Here is a 24405-nt window from a genome sequence, read left to right on the forward strand (position 1 = left end):
GGCAGGCCACTCTGGAAACTCCTCTTAAATACAGTTTTGTGACAGTGTAGCTCTCTCTATTCCCACCCATCCTAACAGCCTCCTGGGACACAATTATCTGCAAAGCAATTGAAATAAGTAAAAGAAGTTGTAGAAAAGCACACTCAGCACAGAAAGGTGCTCAGTAAGTACTTCTAAAATTTTTAAGTTAAGCAGCGTCAAAAAGTCATGGGAACCACAGAATATAGAAATAAATACTGTTGTAAGCAACTATATTCTATATTCTTCCCACAAAATGCCTCTCGGTTTTGGGACACAGATCAGATGTAGCCAAGGTGTGAAATACTACAAGGCAACGAGTATACCATCCAGGAGTTACATAAACTATCGCTCAAATCAAGTCCCACACTGGAATTCCATCCAATGAGAGCATCCTGACCAACTCTTTTATGCCACCAATAAGGCTCCTATCCACTGACAGCTCAACAGTAAGGACAGCATTCAGTCTATACTGCTTAGATGTCCAAAAGGCTCTATGTTGGGCCAAGGATTATGTTCTAAACTTCCCACACCATCAGTCTTGATATGCACATCTCGTTCTCACTCTGCCTTGCAAAGAGCCGTTTTTAACAGTAAACAAAACATCAAATAGGACTGTCAAACTCCCAAATTCACAATCCTTTAGTACAATACTAAAAAAATGTATTCGTTCAAATACTCAAGAACTGCACTGCCCGACATGGGTCTAATTACTACTCTTCCCAGAGTATCACAAAATTCTGTCAGCTCTCATGTCTCTTTTCAGCCTATGTTCTCCAGCAGACCTACTGACACCCAACCTTTTGCTGGTAGTTCCACACTGAACACTGCCTTCCCCTCACCTTGGTATCACTCCACTCCCAACCAAAACAACTTCTGAAACCAAATTAGTTTCTCTCACAGCACTTTCGTAGACTCTTCCAGCCCTGGGGCCCCCATTTACTCATTAATCTTGTTCTGTACAGGAACATTTTTAATAGTTACTCATCCCCTCCTAGCAGTATTTATGCCTTGCCTCATGAGCTATGCCAAAAGCTGCCAAAAGGGCAACCATCTCTTACACTTCCTACAAAAGAGAAGCCAGAGGCTACACTTTAGGGATTCAATCATTTCATACATTTTCCCTTTACTTGCAGTCTTCTCCCTTACTCTCTTCTGTCCTAGCGTAAAATCAGTTTTCATACAAACCAGATAACTGAAGATTACCATCTTTATAAAGCTCAAGTAACTTCTAGGGAGAACATTTGTTTGATTCCATTCCATTTAAATGTATAATGAGCTTTAGAACAAGAAAGACCAGAAAAATCTTCAAATGGAAGTGGTGGCACAAGTTAAGCTTGGAAAGATGAAAGCTTCTTAGGCCATGGATATGATAAAGGGTACTGCTGTTCTCTCAGTTCTTTCCTCATGCAAGCCACTTCCTATCCCTGTATAAACTGCCCTAGTAAGAGTCTAGGCAACCTATACCTCATTTCATTTTTTTTCAGATACGGTATATATTCTTTTTTAAGTTTGAGAGAGGGAGGGAGAGAGAGAGAAGGAGGGAAGGAGAGGGGGAGAGAGAGAGAGAGAGAGAGAGAGAACTAACATATCCCAAACAGGCTCCACACTGGGTGTGGAGGGGCTCAATCCCACAACCAGGAGACCATGACCTGAATCAAAACCAAGAGTTGGATGCTTAACCGACTGAGCCACCCCGGCACCCCCTAATTTCTTAATTTACCTTGGATCAGCCAGCTATAGGATTGGCCAGTTTTTAAGTAAGCTAAGAGACCATGTGGTTTGGAATATCTGTCCGCTCTGAGTCACATGTTCATAGGAATTCATTGTTACTCTTCTCCTACAGCTAGTTCCAGTCTAAGCTCAGCATTACCATTAACTTCATATTACAGGGCTGCAGTCCTAACAGTGCACCAAATTACAGTATAAATCTTAATTCCAGGAGCTGATGTGTTCGAACAGTTGCAGAATAAACAAATCACAGCTATAATGCCACTCAAGAATCTGTAACAATGTTAGGATGTCTCTGTGCATCTTTGGAAAAACATAAAAACTGCAAAGCAGTACCTACCTTTTGTATTAAAGATAGATTTATGAAGGCAAGCTAATAAAATATAGCAGCACTTCAAATGACATAACTTGCTTCTACAATACAACAATTATTAGAATCTGTTTGAGGGGGCATATCCTTAATCCATGGCTATGTCAGGGAAAAAGGAGTAAGCGAACATTCAGAAGTAGTTTGGTTTACTCTCAATCCTAAGTAACACAGTCAATGAAAAGCTGAGAAGCCAAAGAAATTACCATTTCGAACTTACCTAAGGACAGGTAGGCACTAAGAGGCAGAAACGGGGTCCGGCCTCACAGTATGACTTCATTCCACAGTTTTAGTTTAGAAAAGCCGGGAGAGTGGGAAAGAGTGTATCTCTGAAGATAGGTTTGGTTACTGTGGATAAGGAGAAAGGGCCACTTACCTTCCCTGCATAAGGTAAGGGCATAGAAACTCTTAGTAGGCATATTAAAGAAATATTGAGTGGACAGCAGGTTAGAAGGAATAAGGCAGGCCGAGTGCTGCAGCCAGCCTGAAGTGCCTCTGAACACCATACCTATGACTTCTGTGGGCACGCAATGTCCACAAATGGCCTATTTTCTATTGGATGAGCTGTCAGACTTCTATTAAACCTGAGAGTTTAACATTATCAGGATATTTTGTTTAAAGCCTAGGGCCATAATCTACACAAAATCATGAAGGGGGCAAAAATCTTTACTATATTGTCTACTCAAGTCTTACCTATTCAGAAAGATCCTAGTGTCCTTTAAATATGGGTAGTGGTACTATTTAGTCCTGTAATTCCAACAATTCTTGGGGGTTATACAGACTGAGAACAGGTTTTGTTTCCCAGAAGCGGGTATGTTTCCTTCCCAAACTAAACATGGCACATGTGCTAACAATCCTGAACTTTCAAGAGTTTTGTTTTTCATAATCTTGCTAGGGATAGAATGGGGGGTGGGATTAAGCTTTTTACAAGAACTGACAGGCAGGAATTAGCAGAGGAGACACTGCAGCTAGGGTTGAATTCTGCCACCTTCCCAATTAAAACTAGGACAAATGGAAAACAAGTTTGATCCCTGGAATGAAGGGAGCCAGGGAGCCAGAAGTAGTCACAAAGGTTGGCAAACTTTTTCTCTCAAGGGCCAGAGAATAAACTTTTTAGGCTTTTTGGTCAAATACAGTCTCCTATATTGATTTTTTAACAATACTCTAAAAACATAAAAACCATTTTCAACTCAAAGACTGCAAAAACAGGCTGTGGGATGGATTTCACCCACACATGGGCTGTAGCTTGCAATCTCTGGTACAAGCAACGAACAGGAATTCATGTAACACAGCATACGGGACTTTATTAAATAAGACAGACTTGGGGCAATGAGAGGTGAAGTATAAGGGCAAATTACTGTCAACAAATAATCTGAAGCACAAAAGCTCACAGTAAACATGAAGAGAATGCAGGAAGATTACATGTGAATACAGGTAATGCTAAATGGGAAAGGAAGAAAAAAGGGAGCACATGGGAGGAAAGAAAAAAGATGATAAAACAATTTGTGAGCCATCTCAAGCCATCAAGAAAACATTCTACTGTAGGGCAGAGGCTGGCAACAAGATCAGGACATGCAGTCCTGTGTGGCCATGTACACAGATTAAGAACTAAAGCACTGGCAAAAAATAAAATAAATAAAAAATAAAGCATTGGCTCTAGCAAACCCTGTCACTGGCAGTCAGAAAAGACACAAGCCTACCAGAACCCAATTGTTTTGTCAGCAGCCTCCAGTGAGTCAAGACACAAACTGACTATAAGCTGTCTCCAGCTACAAAACCATTCGTATATTTAACTCATTTAATAACAAGTGAAGAGACACAGTTAAGTACACAAAAGCAAACCATTTACCACCTACTATGTAACTTACTTTTTATTGAAAGTACTTGCATTCATGATGGATACCTTCTAGGTTTTGCCAGACATTTTAATGTTAAAGGTTAAATTATTTTTACATGCAAGTAGTGTGACGTTTCCCCCACATGGGATCACTGATTATAAAAAGATGACATATCACACAGGTTATTTGTCCTTTTTAATTGAAAAGCTAACAGACCATCTAGTTATATTTCCCCCAAAACCACAAACTGAGGAGTAACTGACTCTCTAGCCAACATAGTCAAAGCTGAGGATTAAAAATGCAAAAACAAGTCCTTAGATCCAATTAAAGGAGCCCTGCTACATACAGGTTCATCAATACCAGTGGCACTCTTTGATTCCAGGAAGCTGGAAGACATCCTAATAATCCCACTCAAAACATTTACCTCAAGTAGCCTTTTTCCAGTTTCCAACTCATGAATAAAGATAATACGTTGTTAATTCTAGTTCAGAAAACTTTTTGCAACTTGTTTTATTTACAATGCCAACTCTTAAAAGGTTATTAAACTAACGTTAACTGACAATAAACTAGGTGGAAAACATTTTACAGAGAGGGAAATCCCAAAATGCCACCTTCTATAGCGAACCCACAGTTGAGTTTTATTCAGAGTGAAGAAACAAAAACTTTTGATCATACTGGAAGAAACTCAGCCATAAGTTTGGAATCTGTACTCAAACTACACATGCAAGGAGGACAATATTCTGCTAAAACAACTGATTTGCTGCTGCGTTTGTCTACGGTTTGTCTAATATTAACAATTATAAACAGAGCAGTGCAACTAGTATTTGGAACAATCCTTACAGTGTTACAGTGTCAGGCATAACATTTCACTTCTCTTCACACCACTGGTTCTCTTTGCGTACCTACAAGAGACAGATATAAGGAAGCACCTTAAGAAGTCTTTCCTCAGACTACTACCTAATGATTCATCAACAGACTATGAAGAGGGTCAGACAGGGACAGACAAAAAACTGGAAAAATACCCAGGTTACAAGTACACTTCCTGGTTATCCTTCTTTGCCTCCCCAGGTTTTTATTCTACCCTGCTGAAATTATCAAAAAAGCAAAGGCAATGGGCATTAAAGCTTCAGTCACCAGACATGGCAACAAATTCAAACAGTTCATGCGCATTATTTCAGTTTGTAGCTGTGTCAACATTCTGATCTTTTCATTCATTTCTTCCCCCAATCACTAAGATGCTCATAAGTGTCCTGGCATAACACCATCCACAGGGGTTGCTTTTCTGAAGTCAAATATTTATGGCTTGCTTACATTTAAGGTCCCAGGTGCCAAAACTAGTAACTGCAAAGGAGTAAATATCAAAGAGCACCTATGATTGAAAACTAATCATTCTTATGCTTAGGCAAGAGTGGTATTGTGCAAGTGTTTAGACTTAACAGACCACTCTCAAAACGAGTATTTTTATAACACAGAAGGTGCCTACTAACCCTCAAGTAAAAGTCAAGATTCCCTGATAGAGACAACACATCTTTTCTGAGCATGTTTGCATTTCATTCTTTTTTAAAAAGTGTGTGATCAACAACAAGCTGTGAGCAACCTACCTGGGCTTCCTCTTCTTCAGTAAAATCATTTTTGATATTGAAGGTCTTGCGAATCTCCTCAGGAGTTTTCCCCTTGATCATATTGGCAACAGTCTTGCATGTAACATCAAGCAAACCTTTAATGTCTAAGTAGTTCGCAGCCTGTAAAGTGATTGTTTTCATTAAAGAATTATTTGAGGTTGTAACCTAAAACTAAAGGTAGTGATTGCCAATCCATATCTAATTAACTAAACTAAAATGCTAGTTAATTTTATGAAATTAAAGGGAAAATAAATCAGATTCTTTTGTGAAATATTTTTGTATGTCCTTCTGTTATACCTTCTATAATATGGAGTCCTGCTGCTGCCTTAAGCGAACTACACTACCTCTAATGCTAGAGAAGAGCCGCTACCTATGGGCGTGCATGTTTGTGCTCACGGGTGCACAAGCATATGTCAAATCTTGACAAAAATATATAAAGAGGCAAAAGCAGTAATAGCATTACATTTTACTGATCTCAAACAATTTCTTTGGTTTCTTTGGTTTTCTCTATTTTCTACTCTTACCTTCAATATTCCCTTTGGCTTTAATTTCATCTTTCATTAGTTTAAGGTAAAAGCTTAGATCAGTGATCTTCTTTTCCAATACAGGTGGTTTAGTGCTATCAACTTTTCTCTGAATACTACTTTAGCTGCATCTGCGATTTTTGTGTGTTGGGTTTTATTTCCATTCAGATCAAAATACTTTCTGGCATACAATTTTTAATTCTTTTCTAATTTTTCTTTTGATTTCTTCTTTGACTCATGGGTTACTAAGAAGTGTTAAGTTTTCAAATATTTAGATTTTCCAGATAGCTTTGTTACAGACTTCTCATTTAATTTCACTGTGATCAGATCACACAGTGTATGTGCCTTGACTCCTTTCAAATATTGGGACTTTTTTTCCTACCATTAACAGGTCTATCTTAGTAGTATACTTTTGAGAAGAGTATGTATTCTGCTGTCATTATATTTAACATTCTATAAATGTCCATCAGGGTAAGTCAGTCAATAGTGTCATTCATGGCTTCTACATCCTTACTGATTCTACTTGTTTTATCAATGAAGTAGAGACACGTGTTAAAATCACTAGGATTGTGGATTTGTCTATCCATCCTTTGAGTTCTACTGGTTTTTGTTTCACTTTTTGGAAATTCTTTTAGGCAATAAACACTTAGGACTATAATGCCCTAATAATGAACTGATCCCTTCATCATTATGCAGCAACCCTCTTTAATCCTGGTGATATTCTTTGCTCTGAAATCTACTTTAATATAGTCACTGCAGTTTTCTTTTGATTACTGTTATCATAATTTAATCTTTTTCCACCCTTTAAATCTGTCTCTTTAAAGTGGGTGTTTTGGACACAGCATAGCTGAATTTTGCTTTTTAAAAATTCAATGTGACCATCTCCACCCTCTGTTGCATTTACATTTGATCACTTATTTAATATGGTCCTTAATATATAAATTCAAATATAGCACTGCACTGGAGTTTATAGAGAATTAAAATTCAGTGTCAATGAATTTAACAAATTTAACTATTAGAAGTGCTAGAAATATCTTAAAGAATGTATTAAGAACATACCAGAATAAGTTCAAAAAGTGTTCCTTGGTCAACTTTCAGGAATTCTTGGTCCCAAACAGGGATATCATCTGTTCGCTTTTCTTTGTTCTCATCATCCTCAGGAGGAGGGGGGTCATCCTTGTGGTGGGTGCACCATTGAATGACCTGTAAAAATGAAAGTTTATTCCTCTGTGGCATTACATCACAAGGTACTCATTCCACTACTGGGGCAAAGTTGTTTTTACACTGGGCTAAGAACTAGCTAGAAGTTGACTTGAATAACCAAGTTAGTAGTCAAACTTGAAAAGCAAAACTGAAGCTTGAGGAATCTTCATAACCCTAGGGGTTAGACGATCTTAAAAGCAAACATGCAGATAGATAATTATACTTGACCACACTAAAAAGCTCCTGTGCAAAAAATACATAAAGTCAGACAGGACAATGACTAAAAACTACATGCAACATGAGCAACCAGCAATGGATTACCCTCTAGAATATAAATCTTAAAAATCACTACAAAGTGGGGCGCCTGGCTAGCTCAGTCAGTAGAGTATGTGTCTCTCTCTTGATCTCCGAATAGTGAGTTTGAGCCCCACACGGGGGACGGAGCTTACTTGAAAAAAAAAAAAAAAAAAAAAAACACTAAAGAAATGAGCTACAGATATGAACAGGCTATTCACAAAAGAAATCTCAGGAGAAAATGCTCAGTTTTATTAGATGCAAAAACCAATATTACAGTTACTACTTGAGGCTGACCAAAAAAAAAAAAAAAACTCAGGATTTTGATACTAATCTCTGGCAATAGTGTGAGGCTAACATGAACCTTTATACTGGAGAGTGAGGTAATAACCCCTTTGAGGGGTCCCTGGGTGGCTCAGTCAGTTAAGCATCTGACTTTGGCTCAGGTCATGATCTCATCGCTTGTCTCTATGCTGACAGCTCAGAGCCTGGAGCCTGCTTCGGATTCTCTGTTTCCCTTTCTCTCTGCCCCGCCCCCACGTGTGTTCTGTCTCAGTCTCTCAAAATTAAATAAACGTAAAAAAAAAAAAAAAGTTAAAAAAAAAATAACCCCTTTGGAAAGTAATCTATCAAATACTAGTGAGGGCGAGGATGTGCATACATTATCACCAAGAAATTGTAAACATCCGTGACATGCGCACAAGAATACTGGGCATAAGAACAAAGCAAGAAAAGCCCACATGTTCCCTTAGAAGGGGAATAAACACACATAAAGTTTCAGAGAGTTGGTTAGACTCTATGTACCATCATAAAGACCAAAATCAACACTGAAAGAGTTATAGGCTATAGAATCTAGGTGGTAAGTGGGTGTTTGCTGTATAGTTTCACTTTTCTGTATGATTAAAATTTATTCAGTATAATACTGGAGGAATAAGCAATGCTGAGAAAAAATGGCAGAACTGACAAACTATACTGCCAGGATGTAAGAAAAGGAAAGAACTATTTCTAGAAGGGAAAGTCAAGCTATGGAGTTTTAATGAAATAAACAATAGTTTTTTAAGTATTCCAGTTGTATAAGAAAACAGCAGTATTTGCTTACGTAAGCATTAAAAAAACTGGTAAGTATATCTAAGAAACTAATGTTGACTAGTATTACTTGAGGGGGTTGCAGGTTAGACAGAGCCAAGGATGAGAGGTTTTACCATATACTTTTTTGCAGTTTTGGATCATGCAGTTATTCAGCATGTAAGTTCAAATATTCCTAAGAATAGGCTTAAAAAACTTATTCTCTGAAGTGGCCCCGTACCACCCAGACCATTAACTCTGATCTTCTGTACTAACTCCTTGCTTGTTCATTATGCTCTAGTCACCACACTTGCTGCCTTCCCACCTTTCCTCAGAGTAGAACATGCTCTTGTCTTAGGGTCACTGCACTTGCTCCCCATGTCCAGAACTCTATTCCCCCACATAATCATGTCTTTGCTCAATGATCGACTTCTCAGTAAGGCATTTCCTAACCACCTTTATTTTAAAAATAGCTAACTCTCCATCGATCAACCCAGTTATGCTCCACAGCTTTCTCATCTGACTTATTTATCTTGTATGTTTCCCCCACACCTTTAGGATGTTAATTCCCTAAGGGCAGATATTTGGTCTCTGGTTACTGCTATAACTCCAACACCTAAAAAATGGCATTTGAATAAAGTCCTTTTAGATGCATTTTACATTAGGATAAAACAGAATGTTTATTGCAAGACAATACCCAGAAGAAAAAAATCTAACTAGATAAAATATAAAGCTTCTAAACCATAAAATACTATTAACTGACTTAAGTCAATGCAAAGTGATAGAAACACCATATAAACAACTCCTATAAAAAGTCCACTAGATTACAAAATGGATGAATCTTGAAAACATTATGCAAAGCCAGACACAAAAAGACAAATATTGTATAATCCCATTTATATGAGGTGCCCACAACAGTCCAATTCACAGACACAGAAAATAGTGGTTAACAGGGGCTGGAAGGGGTTATTGAGGAGTTATTGTTTAAGGAGTACTGAGTTTCAGTTTGGAATGAGGAAAAATTCCTAGAGATGGTGAGTCGTGGTGGCTGTACAACAGTGCAAATGTATTTAATGCCACTGAGGTGTACAGTTAAAAAAGTTAAAATGGCAATTTTTAAAAAGAAATTTTAATGTTTATTTTTGAAAGAGAGAGCAAGCAAGCATGAGTGGGGGAGGGGCAAAGAGAGAAGAAGACACGAAATTCGAAGCAGGCTCCAGGCTCTGAGCTGTCAGCACAGAGTCTGACACGGGGCTCAAACTCATGCATGAACCGTGAGATTATGACCTGAGCCGAAGTTGGACGCTTAACCGACTAAGTCACCCAGGTGCCCCTGTTTATTTATTCTTGAGAGAGAACAAGCGGGAGAGGGGCAGGGGGAGAGGGAGAAACAGAATCTGAAGCAGGCTCCAGGCTCTGAGCTGTCAGCAAAGAATCCAACACAGGGCTCAAACTCACCAAATGCGAGATTATGACCTGACCCAAAATCAGACACTTAACCAACTGAGCCACCCAGGCATCCAAAAATGGTAATTTTTATGTTATGTGTATTTCATAACAATTTTATTTTGAGAGAGGGAGAGCGCATGCAAGTACGCTAGCAGGGGAGGGAGGGAGGGAGAGGGAGAGAGAAACAGAGAGACAGAGAAGAGAGAATCCCAACCAGGCTCCGTGCTGGTAGTGCAAAGCCCAACACAGGGCTACATCCCATGAACCATGAGATCATGACCTGGGCCAAAATCAAGTCAGACACTTAACCAACTGAGCCACCGAGGTGCTCCTACAACTATTTTTAAAAAGCCCACCAGAAAGACACGCAAAGGAAAACAGACCAAGCAGAAAATACAAATGGCCAATAATACATGCCAAAAAATGTTCAGGCTTAGAGAATCACTTTTTACCCAGTCTAGGGCAATTAAAAGAAATGCTAATAGCTAATTGTGGTAGGATATGGAAAAATACGCAGCACAGCTGTATCTCACACCAGGATCAAGAGAAAGCATTAAGATGAAACTGCATATAGCCAATGACCTTTGAAAATCTCTGAGCAAAAGGCCAACTGGAACCAACCATTCTCATCTCTAAGCCTAACTAGTTTCCTCCACTTTATAAAAACTCGGTGCTATTTCTTCAGATGAGCATCCAATTAAATGGCTGGCTCTGTTAAGGAGCCATGTACCCTGAAATGCTAAAATTCTATTCAACGTGAAGAGCCTTTTATGCTTAGACACAAGGTAAGGTGGTCAATGGTGTGGGTATATTTATTCTCAAGCTCCCCTTGCAGCCTATCTATCAAATAATCACAGGACCTAATCAAATAAACATAACAAATATTCAGAGTCATAATCAGTCGATGTAAGGAAGCGATCTATGTAGCAGTACAATAAGATCACAAGGATGTTCAATGAAAAAACAAAAGCATATATACAAATATATAGTTTGTTACCTTACCTTTTTTAATATTGCTGCATTAACATTTGGTAGAGGAACTGGGTCATCATCTCCTTCGTCATCCATTCCCAAATCTAAGAAAACCAGAAGAGAGTTGCCATTATTCCCATTATTTATACCAAGGAGGCTATGTCTCAAATGAGTAATTTGCAAGACACTGTCTACGACTATGAAAAGTACTCTACTAAAAATAGTTCTCTTATGAGCATTTAAAATTAGTGGTTCCCAACAGGTCCATAAACCACCAAAAACTATAAAAAGTTGTGGGAGTAGACAATTTTAGGATTATTACACAAAAAGGATCCTTAATAAGAAAGAAAAGTCACTTAATAAGTGGGACTGAGATGACTGGTCAGCCATTTAGTAAAAAATTAAAGCCAGACCCTTAGCCTTACTCTTAATACCAAACTCTCTAGATGGGCTGCATTTAGAAAGACAGAGGAAAAAGTATTCAAGTAACAGAATCTCAATCTATTAAAATCTGAAGCCCAAAGATGTATATACACACACACAAATCATGCAACCACTGACAAAAATAAGGCAGGCAGCTCCTTATGTACTGGTATGATCTCAGGATTAAAGTTTTTAAAAGCCAGGTATAAGAAAATAAGTGTTATCTGAATAAAAATGGGCATATACTTAGATATTTAGATTTAAAATAACTTCACAGGAATACAGAAGTATTAACAATATTCTGTGTAGGGAAATTAACAAGAATGTGGGTTGAGGGACTCAGTTTCAGTGTATACCTGTTAAGAGTTATTCATCACGTACATATTACCTACAATTTTGAATCTACAGGTTGTCCTGGTAAAAACACCTAACTTTCAGATTCTCAAAGTGATGGTGAACTCCACGGAAAAACCTTAAAAATAAAATCCCTACGTTAAAGATTCTAAATAAGAGTATTTTTCATGCCAAATGGGTCCACCCTTCAGTTTCTACATGACTAAAAGAACGGCCAAAGTTATTTACTAGTTAGCAAGTACCAAGATTAGTGTCCCAAAGTTACTTCAGCACTGTAGTGGTTGTAGCAAAGAATCAGTTATGCTGACATGGCCAGTGCTCAATCAAATCATTTCAGTTCCTGATAAGTTAACAGGCGTCCTAGGCAATGGAGAGTCAGCAATGAACACAGGAGGATGCAAAGAATTGCTGCAATTTTAGATAGAACTGCTCAAACATGTCTTATTTAAAAGATGACATCTGAGTAAAACGCTAAAGGAGACAGAACACCTAAGCAGAGAAAATGCCAAAGGCAAAGGTCTTCTGATAGGAACGTCTGGCATGTTCTAATAACACAGAAGGGATCCAATATTACTAGAGCAGGGTTAGCAAGGGTGAAAGCAGATGAGACCAACAACAGAGGACCTGATAGTAACTGGGTACTGTGCATTTTGGCTACTGTACTGGGAATAGGTGGCAGAGAGCAGGAGAAAGAAGGAAAACAACTATGAGGCTGGTGGCTTGTACAGGTTTACAGCTATGGAAGAATGATCCAATTCTGTATGTATTTTGATGGTAGAGGCAAAAAGGTTTGCCAACAGATGGGAAGTAGAGTTAAGAGTCAAGGAAGACAAGGGTTTATGACATGAGGAACTGGATGGATTAAAGTGCCACTGGAGTTACCATTAACTGATATGAGCAGAGAAGTGTTCTCTGATATGTCAGAGAAGTGTTATTCTGAAGGGCAGGGAATTAAGAATAAGAACAATCTAGTTAGTTGTCTAACTAACTAGACAAAGTTAGTCTAGTTCCCTAACTCTGAGGGACCAATTAGATCTCCAAGGGTAAACAAACCAGTTAAATATGTCAAGTGTAAAAATTAAAAGAGATCAGAATCATAGGTAGTTTGGGGAACTGGTGTACAGACGGCACATAACATTATGAGACTAGATGAGATGACCAAGGGAATCAAGGAGTACATATATTATGAAAAGATCCAATGATTAAGCCAGCCTTGAGGAACTACGGACTTTAAAAATGGGAAGACAGAAGGGTGCCTAGGTGGCTCAGTTAGTTAAGCATCCAACTCTTGGTTTCAGCTCAGGTCATGATCTCAGTTTCTTAAGTTCGAGCCCCACACATCAGGCTCTGTGCAGTCACCAGGCGGAGCCTGCTTAGGATTCTCTCTCCCTCTCCCCCACTTATGCTGTCTCAACCAATCAATCAATCAATCAATATTTAAAAATGAGAGGATAGAAAGCCGTGAGGTAAGTACTAAGTAAAGTATCCTGCAAGTCAAATGTAGAAGGGGATGATCAAATGCTGTCAACAGGTCTAGATGAGAAATAAAACAGATCACGCACTTGACAACATGGAAGTCACTGAGCTTAACAAGCAGTTCCAGTGGAGTGGTAAAGATGAGAGTAGACTGAAAAATTATCTTAGTTTCCTGTACAGATGGATCAATCCTGTCCCCTCTCCTCCTTTCTACCAATGTCATTCCCTGATCCCATCTCAACCTAGAGTAAAAGTACAAAAATGACTATCTCAATTTGCATTAAGCCACTTTTGCTTTTCCTGTTCTAGTATGAAGTATTTTTTAAATTAATTAATTTATTTAGGGGCGCCTGGATGGCTCAGTCTGTTAAGTGTCAGACTTCAGCTCAGATCATGATCTCATAGTTCAACAGTTAAAGTCCAGCATCAGGCTCTCTACTATCAGGGAAGAACCTGCTCTGGATCCTGTGTCTCTCTCTCTCTGCCTCTCCCCAGGTGCTCCGGCACAGGCTCTCTCAAAAATAAACATTGGAAAAAAAAGGAAAGAAACTTAATGCCTTCTTAAAAATTTATTTATTTACTTACTTAGTTACTTACTTATTTATTTAAAGTAGGCTCCATGCCCAATGTGAGGCTTGAAATCATGACCCTGAGATCAAAAGTCACATACTCTACTGAATGAGCTAGCCAGGTGCCCCTAGTGTGAAGTATTTTTAATCAGAAGGGAGAAAAGGAAGTTACAATATATAAAATACTTGAGGAACCATAATACAGAACACCAACTTGTTTAGATCCAAATGTTATTTGGAAGAAGGTTTAAGCCCTGTTAAAAACAAGGGCCTTATTGGGGCACCTGAGTGGCCTCTGGCTTTTGATTTCAGCTCAGGTCATGATCTCACAGATCGGTTTGTGGCACTGAGTCCCACATCAGGCTCTGCGTTGAAGGTGTGGAGCACGCCTGGGATTCTCTCTCCCACTCCCTCTGCTCCTCCCCATCTTGTGCGTGCGCAGGTGCTTGCTCGCTCTCTCTCTCAAAATAAATAAAACAGTTATCAAGGATCACCTCCCTAGCATTTAAACTAAGGATGTACAATGTCTTTTCCACTTTTAGACTGACTTCACAAGTAGCAACAGTCATTCCTTTAAGCTATTTAGTTTCAAGGACTTCTGAAAGACGCCTGTATCCTGATACCACATCCTGAACCTGAACAAATCAGTACGTCCACGTGCACACATGCCAAGATTTTCAGTTCTGATTATACTGTGATTAGGTTTTATTTTTGTCTTCTAAGTCACAAAAAAAACCATAATCAGAGATACTGCAGATGCAAAACAAAGAAAGCAGTAAGCTGCCAAATCCAATGGACTCCAATCCTGATGAGGCTAGAATTTTATATAAACGACTGGTACTTAAGATAAAAACCATTCACCTATGATGCCCAAAGGCTATGAAGGCAAAGAATCATTTAACTGTTGCTATCACTCCACTTGCTTCAGTGATCAAAAGAGGCATGGATAACCTTCACGGAGCCCTATGTTCTTATATGGGCAAATGCTTTTTGAAGCAGCACAGGACAGATTAGTGTGCAAGACACTACTAAGATGAAATAAAGAACACTTTCATCGCCAAAGCAAGTATTCAGGCAGCAGTTTTGGTATCAGTTCTACATCTTCTAGATAAAGCCTTACTCACCTGCCTTTAGGGAACTTGGAATGCTTTCACACTCTTTATTAGTGACCATACCATAGTTCTTCATTCAACAGGTACTTGATGAACAGTGACTGTGGGATGTACCAAGGGGTTTACAACTTAATAGAAGTGATCTATGTATGTATGTACCAGGATACAGGACCGTAAGTGCCACATGATTGGTACCAACACCAAAAAGAATTACATGTTCAGCTTTTATCAGCAAACAGAAATTACCAGCTTAGAAAACAGAAGACACACCCTCTGTAATTTAGCTTTTGCCTCTACCGAACTTAATATGTGCAGGAAGAAATCCTCTTACTATGAAATTCCAAATAACCAGTCTGTAGATGAATGTGATAATCACTCTGGTCACCTCAAAATGCCTCCCTTGACTTCCACAAATCTTATTCCACTCATTCCCCACTTCTGACTTCTACTCTCTTAACTCCACCTGTCTCCCATTCCAATATGGCTGACTGCCAACCTCAATTTACTCCCACAGATAAATACTCCTACAACCCACCACACAAAGTCTATGTATCCCTAGTAGTCTACAGCTCAGGGATCAATCCACACATTCAACTGTCTAGTAGACTGTTACAAAACTCTTCTAGGCGTGGGGTGGGGAGGGGACCAAACATACATAACATGTTCAAGCTCCAAAGTCACATTCTTTCCATTTCTCTCAAGCCCATTCTTCAGCTCTACCAACTAGATTATCACAAGCTCACCCCACACCAACAAACCCCAACTAAAAATTTCAATTTTACTTTTCTCTAACACACCTTGTCCACTTTACCTCAGAATAACCTCCCAAAACATCCTAATTTTACTAAATTTGAAATATCACCTCACTAGTACCACCCACTATAGTCTCTACCCAAGCCTGAAAAATAACATCAGCCAAGATATTTCCCCAGCACCTCTTGGCACATTTTATCAATGCACTAATTATACCATGTGACAGTGTGTCTTGTTTGGTGTCTTTCTTCCCAGTTTATAAATCCTTCAAGGGCAAAGACGGTTTCTCACTTAGCTTCCTTTCCCCAGCATACAGCTAGTGCTTGGCATGTAACTTTTCTCTTAGCTGAAGCATAAGCTACATAAAAACCTTTGATATTTGAATACTGAACAACATTCTTCTTACTATTAATTTTTTTTCACCAATGCAAGAAATTGATTTGCATTGTCTCCATATACTATTAATTAATGTCTACCAACCCACTGGAATAGTAAGAAAAGATTCAAGTGAACTAGTAAAAGTTTCAAAATGTTTCAGGACCTGTTTTGTAACCTTACTTCTTTAATGTGCGGGGTCTATGCTTTGCAGCAGTTTCAAAGGAACGACAAAAAAGACAAAAAGGAAAACGTGGTTTAAAAAAAAAAAAAAAAAAAAAAAAGACCAACATCTCAATTTACCATCTACTCAGCTTACTCCCCTGCTGAAACAAAGTACTCTATTTAGCTACCATATAGGGAGGTATCTCTTTTTCCGGAGGCTTTTATTTTTCTCATTACAAACAGCGAACCCAAATTTACTTCAAAGAGAATTGGGCCATTATTGTCTGATGCTGGGAAATCACTTCAGTATTAGTTTATGGCCTTACCTATTTAGCAATGGGAAAAAAAAAACAAAAACCTCATTAATTCAGACAATACAGCAAGGATGTCCTGTATCAGAAAAGTGTAGTTTTTAATTTAAAAAAATGTAAACTTTATTTACCCCTCATACTCTTGCGCACTTAATGACAAATCATGCCTTGTATAAATTCAGTGTTCACAGGTTATCTCCACCTAAACATTACTTCTACTTTTCCTTTACCCAGGTTTTCTAAAAAACTTACCTTCCAACATGGTCTTGATAGTCACAGACTGTTTGGCAATTTCAACATCAACTTCAAATATCTCTCCATCAGAACTCTGCAACTTAATTGAAGGCATCTAAAAAAAAAGGTATTATATTGAACTTGAAATTTAAGAGATATTAGTTCTATACATTTGGTCAACTATAGTCTGTTAGAAGACCTCTATCTTACTAACTACAAAATCCTAAGCACCCGTACTATGTAAAACCCCCGTTAAACACTTCAAGTGGTTATTCACAGGCTAGTATAGAAGTGTTGACAGAAAATTTTTTCAAAGTTTCAAATTTTTTATAACTCATAGGAACACAAGCTTTTAAGGCCTGCCCTCATGAAATTATTACTGGAATAAATTTAAGAGTTACATTCTACACTTCTAATGCAAAATATATTTCAAATAAACTTGTTTATTTTGTCTTTGCCTGCTTTTCTGCTCTTACTAAGTACTGATTACTCTCATCTGACTAGTTAACTGCCACAAAAAACTGCAAATCTGAGGGTGGTCAGTCCTAAACAAACAAAGCTAATAACGTACTCATTTTCCAATAGTGAAACTTAAGTGAAAAATGAGTTCAAATCCAAGGAATATATGAGAATATACTTACATATGTTTGCATCAATGTAAAATATGCAAGATAATGAAATATTTAAGGATAAACAAATAATCTAATTTACAAAACCAAATAAGGTACCTAAATTTAACAGTACTTCTTAGCTTTCATTAAGACTGTCCAGGTTTCCAAGTTTGAGTTCTGCTAAAATCCTCAAAGAAATAACCCATTACTTGCTCCAAAAATGTATTTATTACCTCAGATAAATTATGAGTCATTGGGGAAAAGACACTTCTTAGATAAAAATTAATTAAGCAATTAACTACAAAGGACTTGAGTTCTGACAAAAAAACAACCAAACACTTCTTTAAAATTAAAAGTTCTAAGCCATCAATTTCTTATTTTCAGATTGTTGGCAGAGGCACTTGGGGGAGGGCTGTCAAGATTAATCCACGATCTCTTCAAGTTTCAAGTACAGAATTTAAAGGCCCTTGCTTCTGAGTATTCATAATCCTGCAATGTCCTATTAAGTTGAAATTACAGAGTTTGGCATTTAAAACATTCACTTCGGGGCGCCTGAGTGGCTCAGCTGGTTAAACGCCCAACTCCTGATTTCAGCTCAGGTCATGATTTCATGGTTTGTGAATTCAAGCCCTACATAGGGCTCTGTGCTGACATGGAGAACCTACTTGGGATTCTCTCTCTCTCTCAAACACTAAAAAAATTTCAACCATTCACTGCACCTATTTTAGGATCAAAGACTTCAAACCCATGAAATCAGTTAAAATATTCATTCGCCTTTTCCCAATTATCTCCATTCCTCCAAATAAACAAAAGAAAGGAAGCAAAAATGTAAAGCTATGTTTTAAAACCAGCCACTGAAATATCCTGCTCTCACTCATCAATGGTTAGAGAGAATCTCATTTCACTTTTCAGTTCACAAAGATGTCTGTTCCTCCATGATGCTTAATGCTTGCCAATAATGCAGTTGTTCTGTTCAACAGAGAAGGGCCCAGTGCAGAGAACCTTCCCTCTGACAGGGCAGTAACAAAAGGTAATCCCAAAGGAAATACTTCAACGTGAACTCAATTTTTTTTTTTTTTTTACAAAATACTCTACATTCTTTTTACATTCGATAGTACTGGAATGAACACTAAAGAATGACAAGTCTGGGACTTCAGTTGATAAAATTAGTTTTAAGGAAGGTGACCATTTCGTATTTCTCTCAAATAACTCTTGGCAAATAATTAGATCTGCTTAGTCATAGTCAAATTCCTATATTAGGTTACTCTTAAGGGAGTTGAGATCTTATTAAATAAGCAGGGAGGCAATCTGTTAATCTGTAATCGGATGCACTTTGTGATGCCAAACTTAATACTTAAAGAGAACTTTTTTTTTGATGTCTTAGAGCTAGAATTCGGTGCAAAACTGCAATAATAATGGATGAGATTTTGATTTGACAGGTTTTCAAGCAATTCTTTAAGCTCCTCATCTTGAAAATTAAATCCCCCTCCATGACTGGAATGAAGCAGGTTCTGTCAACAACATAAAGAAAAAGCTGTTTTAAGGGACCCGAATTCTAGCACCTCCTTTTAGAGAGGAGAGCGAAGTCTGCGTTGCTCTGTGACAGATACATTCTATTGTGACGCTCTGATACATTCACTATCCCAAAACCCAAACGTGAGGTCCTATCCAGGTGAACATTCTAACCCTGTAAAACATGACCCAAAGCGTCTAGCTTTTAATGAGTTAGGCCTCCCTACAAGTCACACCACCATGACGAGGGCATCTGCTATTTCAACAGTTGTTTCAGCAACTCCAAGCTGTGGCAAAAAAAATGGCGAGAAATATTCTCAAGGAGCAAGCGGCTATCTGCAAGCATGCGGCCCAAACACAGCCAGGACCCGGGACTAGTGAAGGCAGATACAAGGGAGAGAAGGAACGCGAGCCAAAAATCCAGCGCTCCCAAACTCCCACCGGCCACGCTCCCTCCGGACACCAAAACAACAAACACGCACACCACGCCCACGCCCGCCCAAAGACCTGCACTGAAAGCCCCGCCGCCACCCCCGCCCAAGAGAAGCCCAGGGCCGCAGCCTGGGCCTCGCAGCCGAGCTCTGCGCAGACTGACGCTCGCCCCGTGCGAGGAAGGACCAATCCCAGGCCCAGCTCGCACCTTCTCCCGCCCGCCGGCCTGGGCGCCCACGAGGCGTCGTGAGGACGCGCGGCCAGGAGAGGCCTCGCCGTCGGGGGGGATGGGAGGGAGGGGGAGGTGGGGCGGGAGAACGGGACCCAGCGACAGGTTCCACTGGGCCTGAGGGACGCAAGGCCCAGGTGCCTCCCGCCTCCGGCAGGCCAAAGCACAGCGGTGCGGACACCCAGCTCGCAATCCACGGCGCTACCGCCCCATTCCGCTCGGCCTGCGTCTACTCACGGTGCTCGGTCTCAAGGAGACTGCGGGCCGGAGGGTGACAAAAACAGGGCAGGGCAGCCTCCGCTACGAGAAGAGAAAGGCGGAGAACAAGGCCACTACGGCGGCGCGGCGCGGCGTCGGCCTTTATAGAAGCGGGCGCAGGCGCCGAGGACCCCGGAGCCCGAGGCGTCACAGAGCCGGCGGGGCTGGCCGCCGAGATCGCCTGACGCAGGCCAAGGACGGTGGGGCGGAGAGGCGGCGGGCGCGAGGCGCGGGGGCGGGGTTTCGTCCTTATCCTCTCACTCCACCCCACCCCACCCCACCCCCGAGAGCGCGGCTCGCTGTCCTGAAAGCAGGAGAGCGGACCTGGCTGGGGTACTCCGCAGCCAGCCAGGGTCCTTCAGGCAGGGGCTGGCCTAAGCCGAATTAAAGACCCCAGTCCTGAAAAACCTAGAAACTGCTAGTGGGGGGGGGAGGGGAGGGTTAGTGTTCGGGAGGCTTTCTGGCTCCCCTTTCCTGAAGGGGAAAGAAGGCTCAGGCGAAGAATGGCAGATGGGCGTTGCAGTCACCGCCCTGAGATACCGCTTGGTGCCTCGGCGTCATCCCCTGTGCCCAGCATGCGTTAGTTCTCTCTCCATAACAACCCATGAAGTGAAGTTCTGTTACCTTTTCCCCTGCTGTATACCTGAGAACAAATTCAGAACGACACAGTTTAGTGTTCCTAAGCGTTGTTTCCTACTTGTTTTCTGAAAAGGCCTCCAGGCCAAAAATAACCATCGTTGCAGGGAAACCGCAAGTCCAGGCCCCTCCCGCAAACGTGTATTGAGCAAAATGTGCATGAAGCGGTGCTGGGGGATTCTGGGGTGAACCAGGCAGTCAGGGTGCAGCCTGCGCAGAACTCTCGTCTGGGTCCATAGGATGGAACCAACGCTACAGGAAAGGGGTTAGAGCTTGGCAAAGCACTGCGCCCCAACCCCATGCCACCCAGTCAGGGCCTTTTCTGGGCTCCACCCTTTTGCTGCTTCGTGAACCTCGCTACCCCTCCCTAGGAGACTAAGGCGCCTGGCTCACCTAACCACCAGGCATGTGATGGGATTCCTGACGCCAGGGAGACAAAAGAAACTTCCAAACAGGGCCCCCTAAAGAAATCAGAGGCCTACAGCTCTTCTGGGATGGGACTGGGCAGGGAGGCCAAGCAACTTCTTGGGTTACCAGGCTTTTGTCTACAAGCTGTGGTATCCAGTGTCTGCCAGGTGCCACAGCTGATGGCAGGGAGATGAAAGGACCTACAGCCCTCATACTTTTTTGCCGAAACACAGCCCTGCCCTCCGCACCTCCAGCCTCAGGTTCCCTAGGCGAGTCCCACTGGAGCTCCTTTGCCCCCTTGCCCATGGCACACAAGGTGGAACCTTGTAAACTCTTGTTAAGCATCCTAAGCGGGACTGAGCAATGCCGGGTCGCACATCTAGCCTGAGGACCCAGCATGAAGTACGTGTATGTTTTTCCAAATATGTCTAGGGACCCCCAATATTAGAATCATCAAGATATGCTTGTTTTTAAAACGCAGATTTCAGTGGTGCCTGGGTGGCTCAGTCTGTTAAGCTTCCGACTTCCACTCGCATCATGATCTCCTGGTTCGTGGGTTCAAGCCCCGCGTCTGGCTCTGTGCTGACAGCTCAGAGCCTGGGGCCTGCTTCATATTGTGTGTCTCCCTCTCTCTGCCCCTCCCCTGCTCATGCTCTGCCTCTCTCTCTCAAAAATAAATAAATGTTAAAAAATTAATAAAAACAAAATAAAACCTAGATTTCATGTATTCATATATACTCTATTCATAGATTATGTCAGGAAACATACACAAGAAATTGCCTTGTTGGGAGGGGAACTAGGTGACTGGGGGACAGGGGTTGGGGTGATTTGTTCACTTTATAACCTTCTCTATCTTTTGAATTTCAATTCATATGAATATGTTACATATTCAAAAATGTTTTACCTCAAAAAATAAGTTGGCATCAAGTCAAGAAAAACAAAGATTCCTGGGTCCACTCTTGATCTAATGACTCCGATTCCCTGACGGCAGGTTTTTCTGCCTTTTAAACAAGTTTTCCAAGTGATTCTTAAGCCCAGGCTAAGTTGAGAAATCTCTGTATTAGGGTCTTAGTGATGAAGGACTGCTAAGAAGGGGCCAGCAGTGTCTGTCAATGGTGACTCATTCAGCTCCACACTTTCTGAATCAACCCTACCCTCCTTCAAACTGTCCTCTCAGGATCGACAGGGCAGCTGCAGGACCTTGAGGTCCAGGCTGGTGATCCTTCATCCCCTCTCATTTACACATAATCACAAGCCCGGGTCAGAAAGGACTGGCCCCCACATATTCCCTTTGGCAAGTAAGAATGCGAGGAGAAGGAGATTCCTCTGGCTTCAAAGCTGGCCCTGAGACAGCTGTGGTCTTGTCCTAAGTTCGGTTACTCCACATACCATGTAATCAAAGCTCCTTGTTCTACAGATGAAGGAAATGAAAGAGAAGAGACTTTTCTGCTGTCATACAGCCACTGCAGAGCAAGGTTGATGCTTCAGCCCCAGCTATGCTTCTGCCACCAAAGCGCAGGTACTGAATTTTAGCTACATCCCCCCAATGCCAGGAATATTTTCTAATTTACGGTTACAGGGAAGCTAAATGGCCCGCATTCAAGTCCAGATAGGAAAATGTGCCTTTAAAAGAAAATTTTTTTATGTTTATTTTTGAGAGGACGGGGGAGGGGCAGAGAGAGAGGGAAACAGAATCTGAAGCAGTTGTCAATGTAAAGCCGGTCGTGGGGCTGGAACTCACAAACCCCAAGATCATGACCTGAGCCAAAGTCGGACACTTAACCAACTGAGCCACCCAGGCGGCCCTGCTGCTTTTTTTTTTTTATATTTATTTATTTATTTACTTATTTATTTATTTATTTGTTTATTTATTTATTTTTGAGAGAGCAAGCATGCACACGTGCAAGTGGAGGAAGGGCAAAGAGAGGGGGACAGACAATCCAAGACAGCCCAGTGCTGACAGCAGCGAGGTGGGGCTTGAACTCTTGAGAACCATGAGATCATGACCCCAGCCCAAATCAAGAGTCAGACACTTAACCGACTGAGCCACTCAGGCGCCCCTGGAAAAGCTGTTTTTTATAGTGAATTCATTTCCAGAGATGATCTCCCTTTGTAAATCAAGTTTCATGGCTATAAAGTGTTCATAGGAGAATTCCTATGAGGACCAGCTCCCTCAGTGCATCTAAAATGGGACTCTGCTGCCCAGAATTCAGTTCACACTCCCTTTGTCAGGCACCAACCCATGGGATAGACTCTGAACTCTGGATGTGTGTTCCAGCCTATAGGACAGCATGTAAGCTAAGAAATAATCCAGTCCCCAGGAGATCTCTGGCCTTCCTTCTATCTTTTTCCAAACTCCAAGTCTTCTGTCTAAAAATCAGACTACCTTATTATTCCAGAAGAGAGAATGCTGAATGCAAAGAAAAAACTCAAATTCTTGGATCTTGATTTGCAAAGTGAACCCTTAGAATAAATGGACTTTTTAGTGCAAGATTTTTTTGAGCACTGAAAGCCCAAGAGGCTGAAGGACTGAAATCTTAAATTTTATACTAGCAACAGCACAGTTAGGAAACATAAGATGTGATGATGCCAGAACCAATTTTCCAATATGATAAGGGTGGGGAAAAAATTGAAGCAAAGAAAGCAATGCAGTCAGCTACTGGGGTGGGTGTCTGAGAAAGGACTCTCTCCCACTCTTTCCCCTGATCCTCTCTGCGCAGGGATAGGGAGAGATTAGGACCCGCAAAAAGGTTTGCAGGCTCTGAAAGTAGAGAGAATCTATGCCTCGATCTGTGAGAAAGGTCTCAAGTCTTCCATGAAGAGAAAATATGGGATCAGTCAAGTAGAAATGGCAGGTGGGTGTGCCTAGGCACGTGGGCCTGGAAGTGCCCACGCCTGAGGTTCATGTGTGTGGATCCCAGAGAGCATCTAAATATGTCCTGAAGCCCTAAAGCAGCATGGAAGTTGCTTGAAGAGGGATAGATGATCAGGAGGAGGCTTGTGGGATGTAATCAAGAGAACCTACATGAGCCTAGGTGAACCTACACCGACCAAGTCAGAAGCTATGGCACAAATTCAGCCATCTGTGGGCACAGCAGAAATCAAGGAGTGACACCTCACCACCGGCGGGGGTAGGATGTGCCTGCCTCCTTGAGCAGTAGAGGAAGACAGATGAAGACCTATGACCAGACAACCTCCAGCCCCCTCACCTCTCACTCCATGCTATGACCACATCAACTCTGCAGAATGAAGCTCTGACCCTAGATCGCAGAAGAGGGTCAGACCCCTCCATTTGACTGAGTGTGTATCCCTGAAATGACTGAATGACCATATACTCACCTGACTTACCATGCCAGGAAGTGACCAGATTACATTTCTGCTACAAAATGGAATAGATAAGACAGAAAATAAGAAAATGAAAGATCTATCATTTAGGCACACCCATGTTTTCTGACTTTTAAATC

At 41.0% G+C, this 24405-nt stretch overlaps 1 protein-coding gene across 1 annotated transcript; it reads right to left on the reverse strand.

The window, feature by feature from the left end:
* Positions 1 to 3960: 3960 nt before the first annotated feature.
* SKP1 (S-phase kinase associated protein 1) lies at positions 3961 to 20009 on the reverse strand. The gene is made up of 6 exons (XM_030318223.1): positions 19877 to 20009; positions 16874 to 16970; positions 11114 to 11187; positions 7160 to 7303; positions 5556 to 5696; positions 3961 to 4856 (listed from the first exon to the last, which is right to left on the reverse strand). The coding sequence occupies exons 2-6, from the start codon at positions 16968 to 16970 to the stop codon at positions 4821 to 4823; spliced, it is 492 nt and encodes a 163-aa protein (XP_030174083.1). The 5' UTR covers positions 19877 to 20009; the 3' UTR covers positions 3961 to 4820.
* Positions 20010 to 24405: the final 4396 nt, after the last annotated feature.

Source organism: Lynx canadensis, chromosome A1 (genome assembly GCF_007474595.2).
Source record: "Lynx canadensis isolate LIC74 chromosome A1, mLynCan4.pri.v2, whole genome shotgun sequence".
NCBI lineage: Eukaryota > Metazoa > Chordata > Mammalia > Carnivora > Felidae > Lynx > Lynx canadensis.

Bases quoted from the DNA above. Each gene is read 5' to 3' on its own strand.
- SKP1 (XM_030318223.1), bottom strand. From the start codon at position 16,970: ATGCCTTCAATTAAGTTGCAGAGTTCTGATGGAGAGATATTTGAAGTT. The intron at 5,697-7,159 runs GTATGTTCTTAA...ATCACTTTACAG, and splicing joins CACTTTTTGAACTTATTCTG to GCTGCGAACTACTTAGACAT. The intron at 4,857-5,555 runs GTAGGTTGCTCA...TGTCTCTTGTAG, and splicing joins CTGAAGAAGAGGAAGCCCAG to GTACGCAAAGAGAACCAGTG.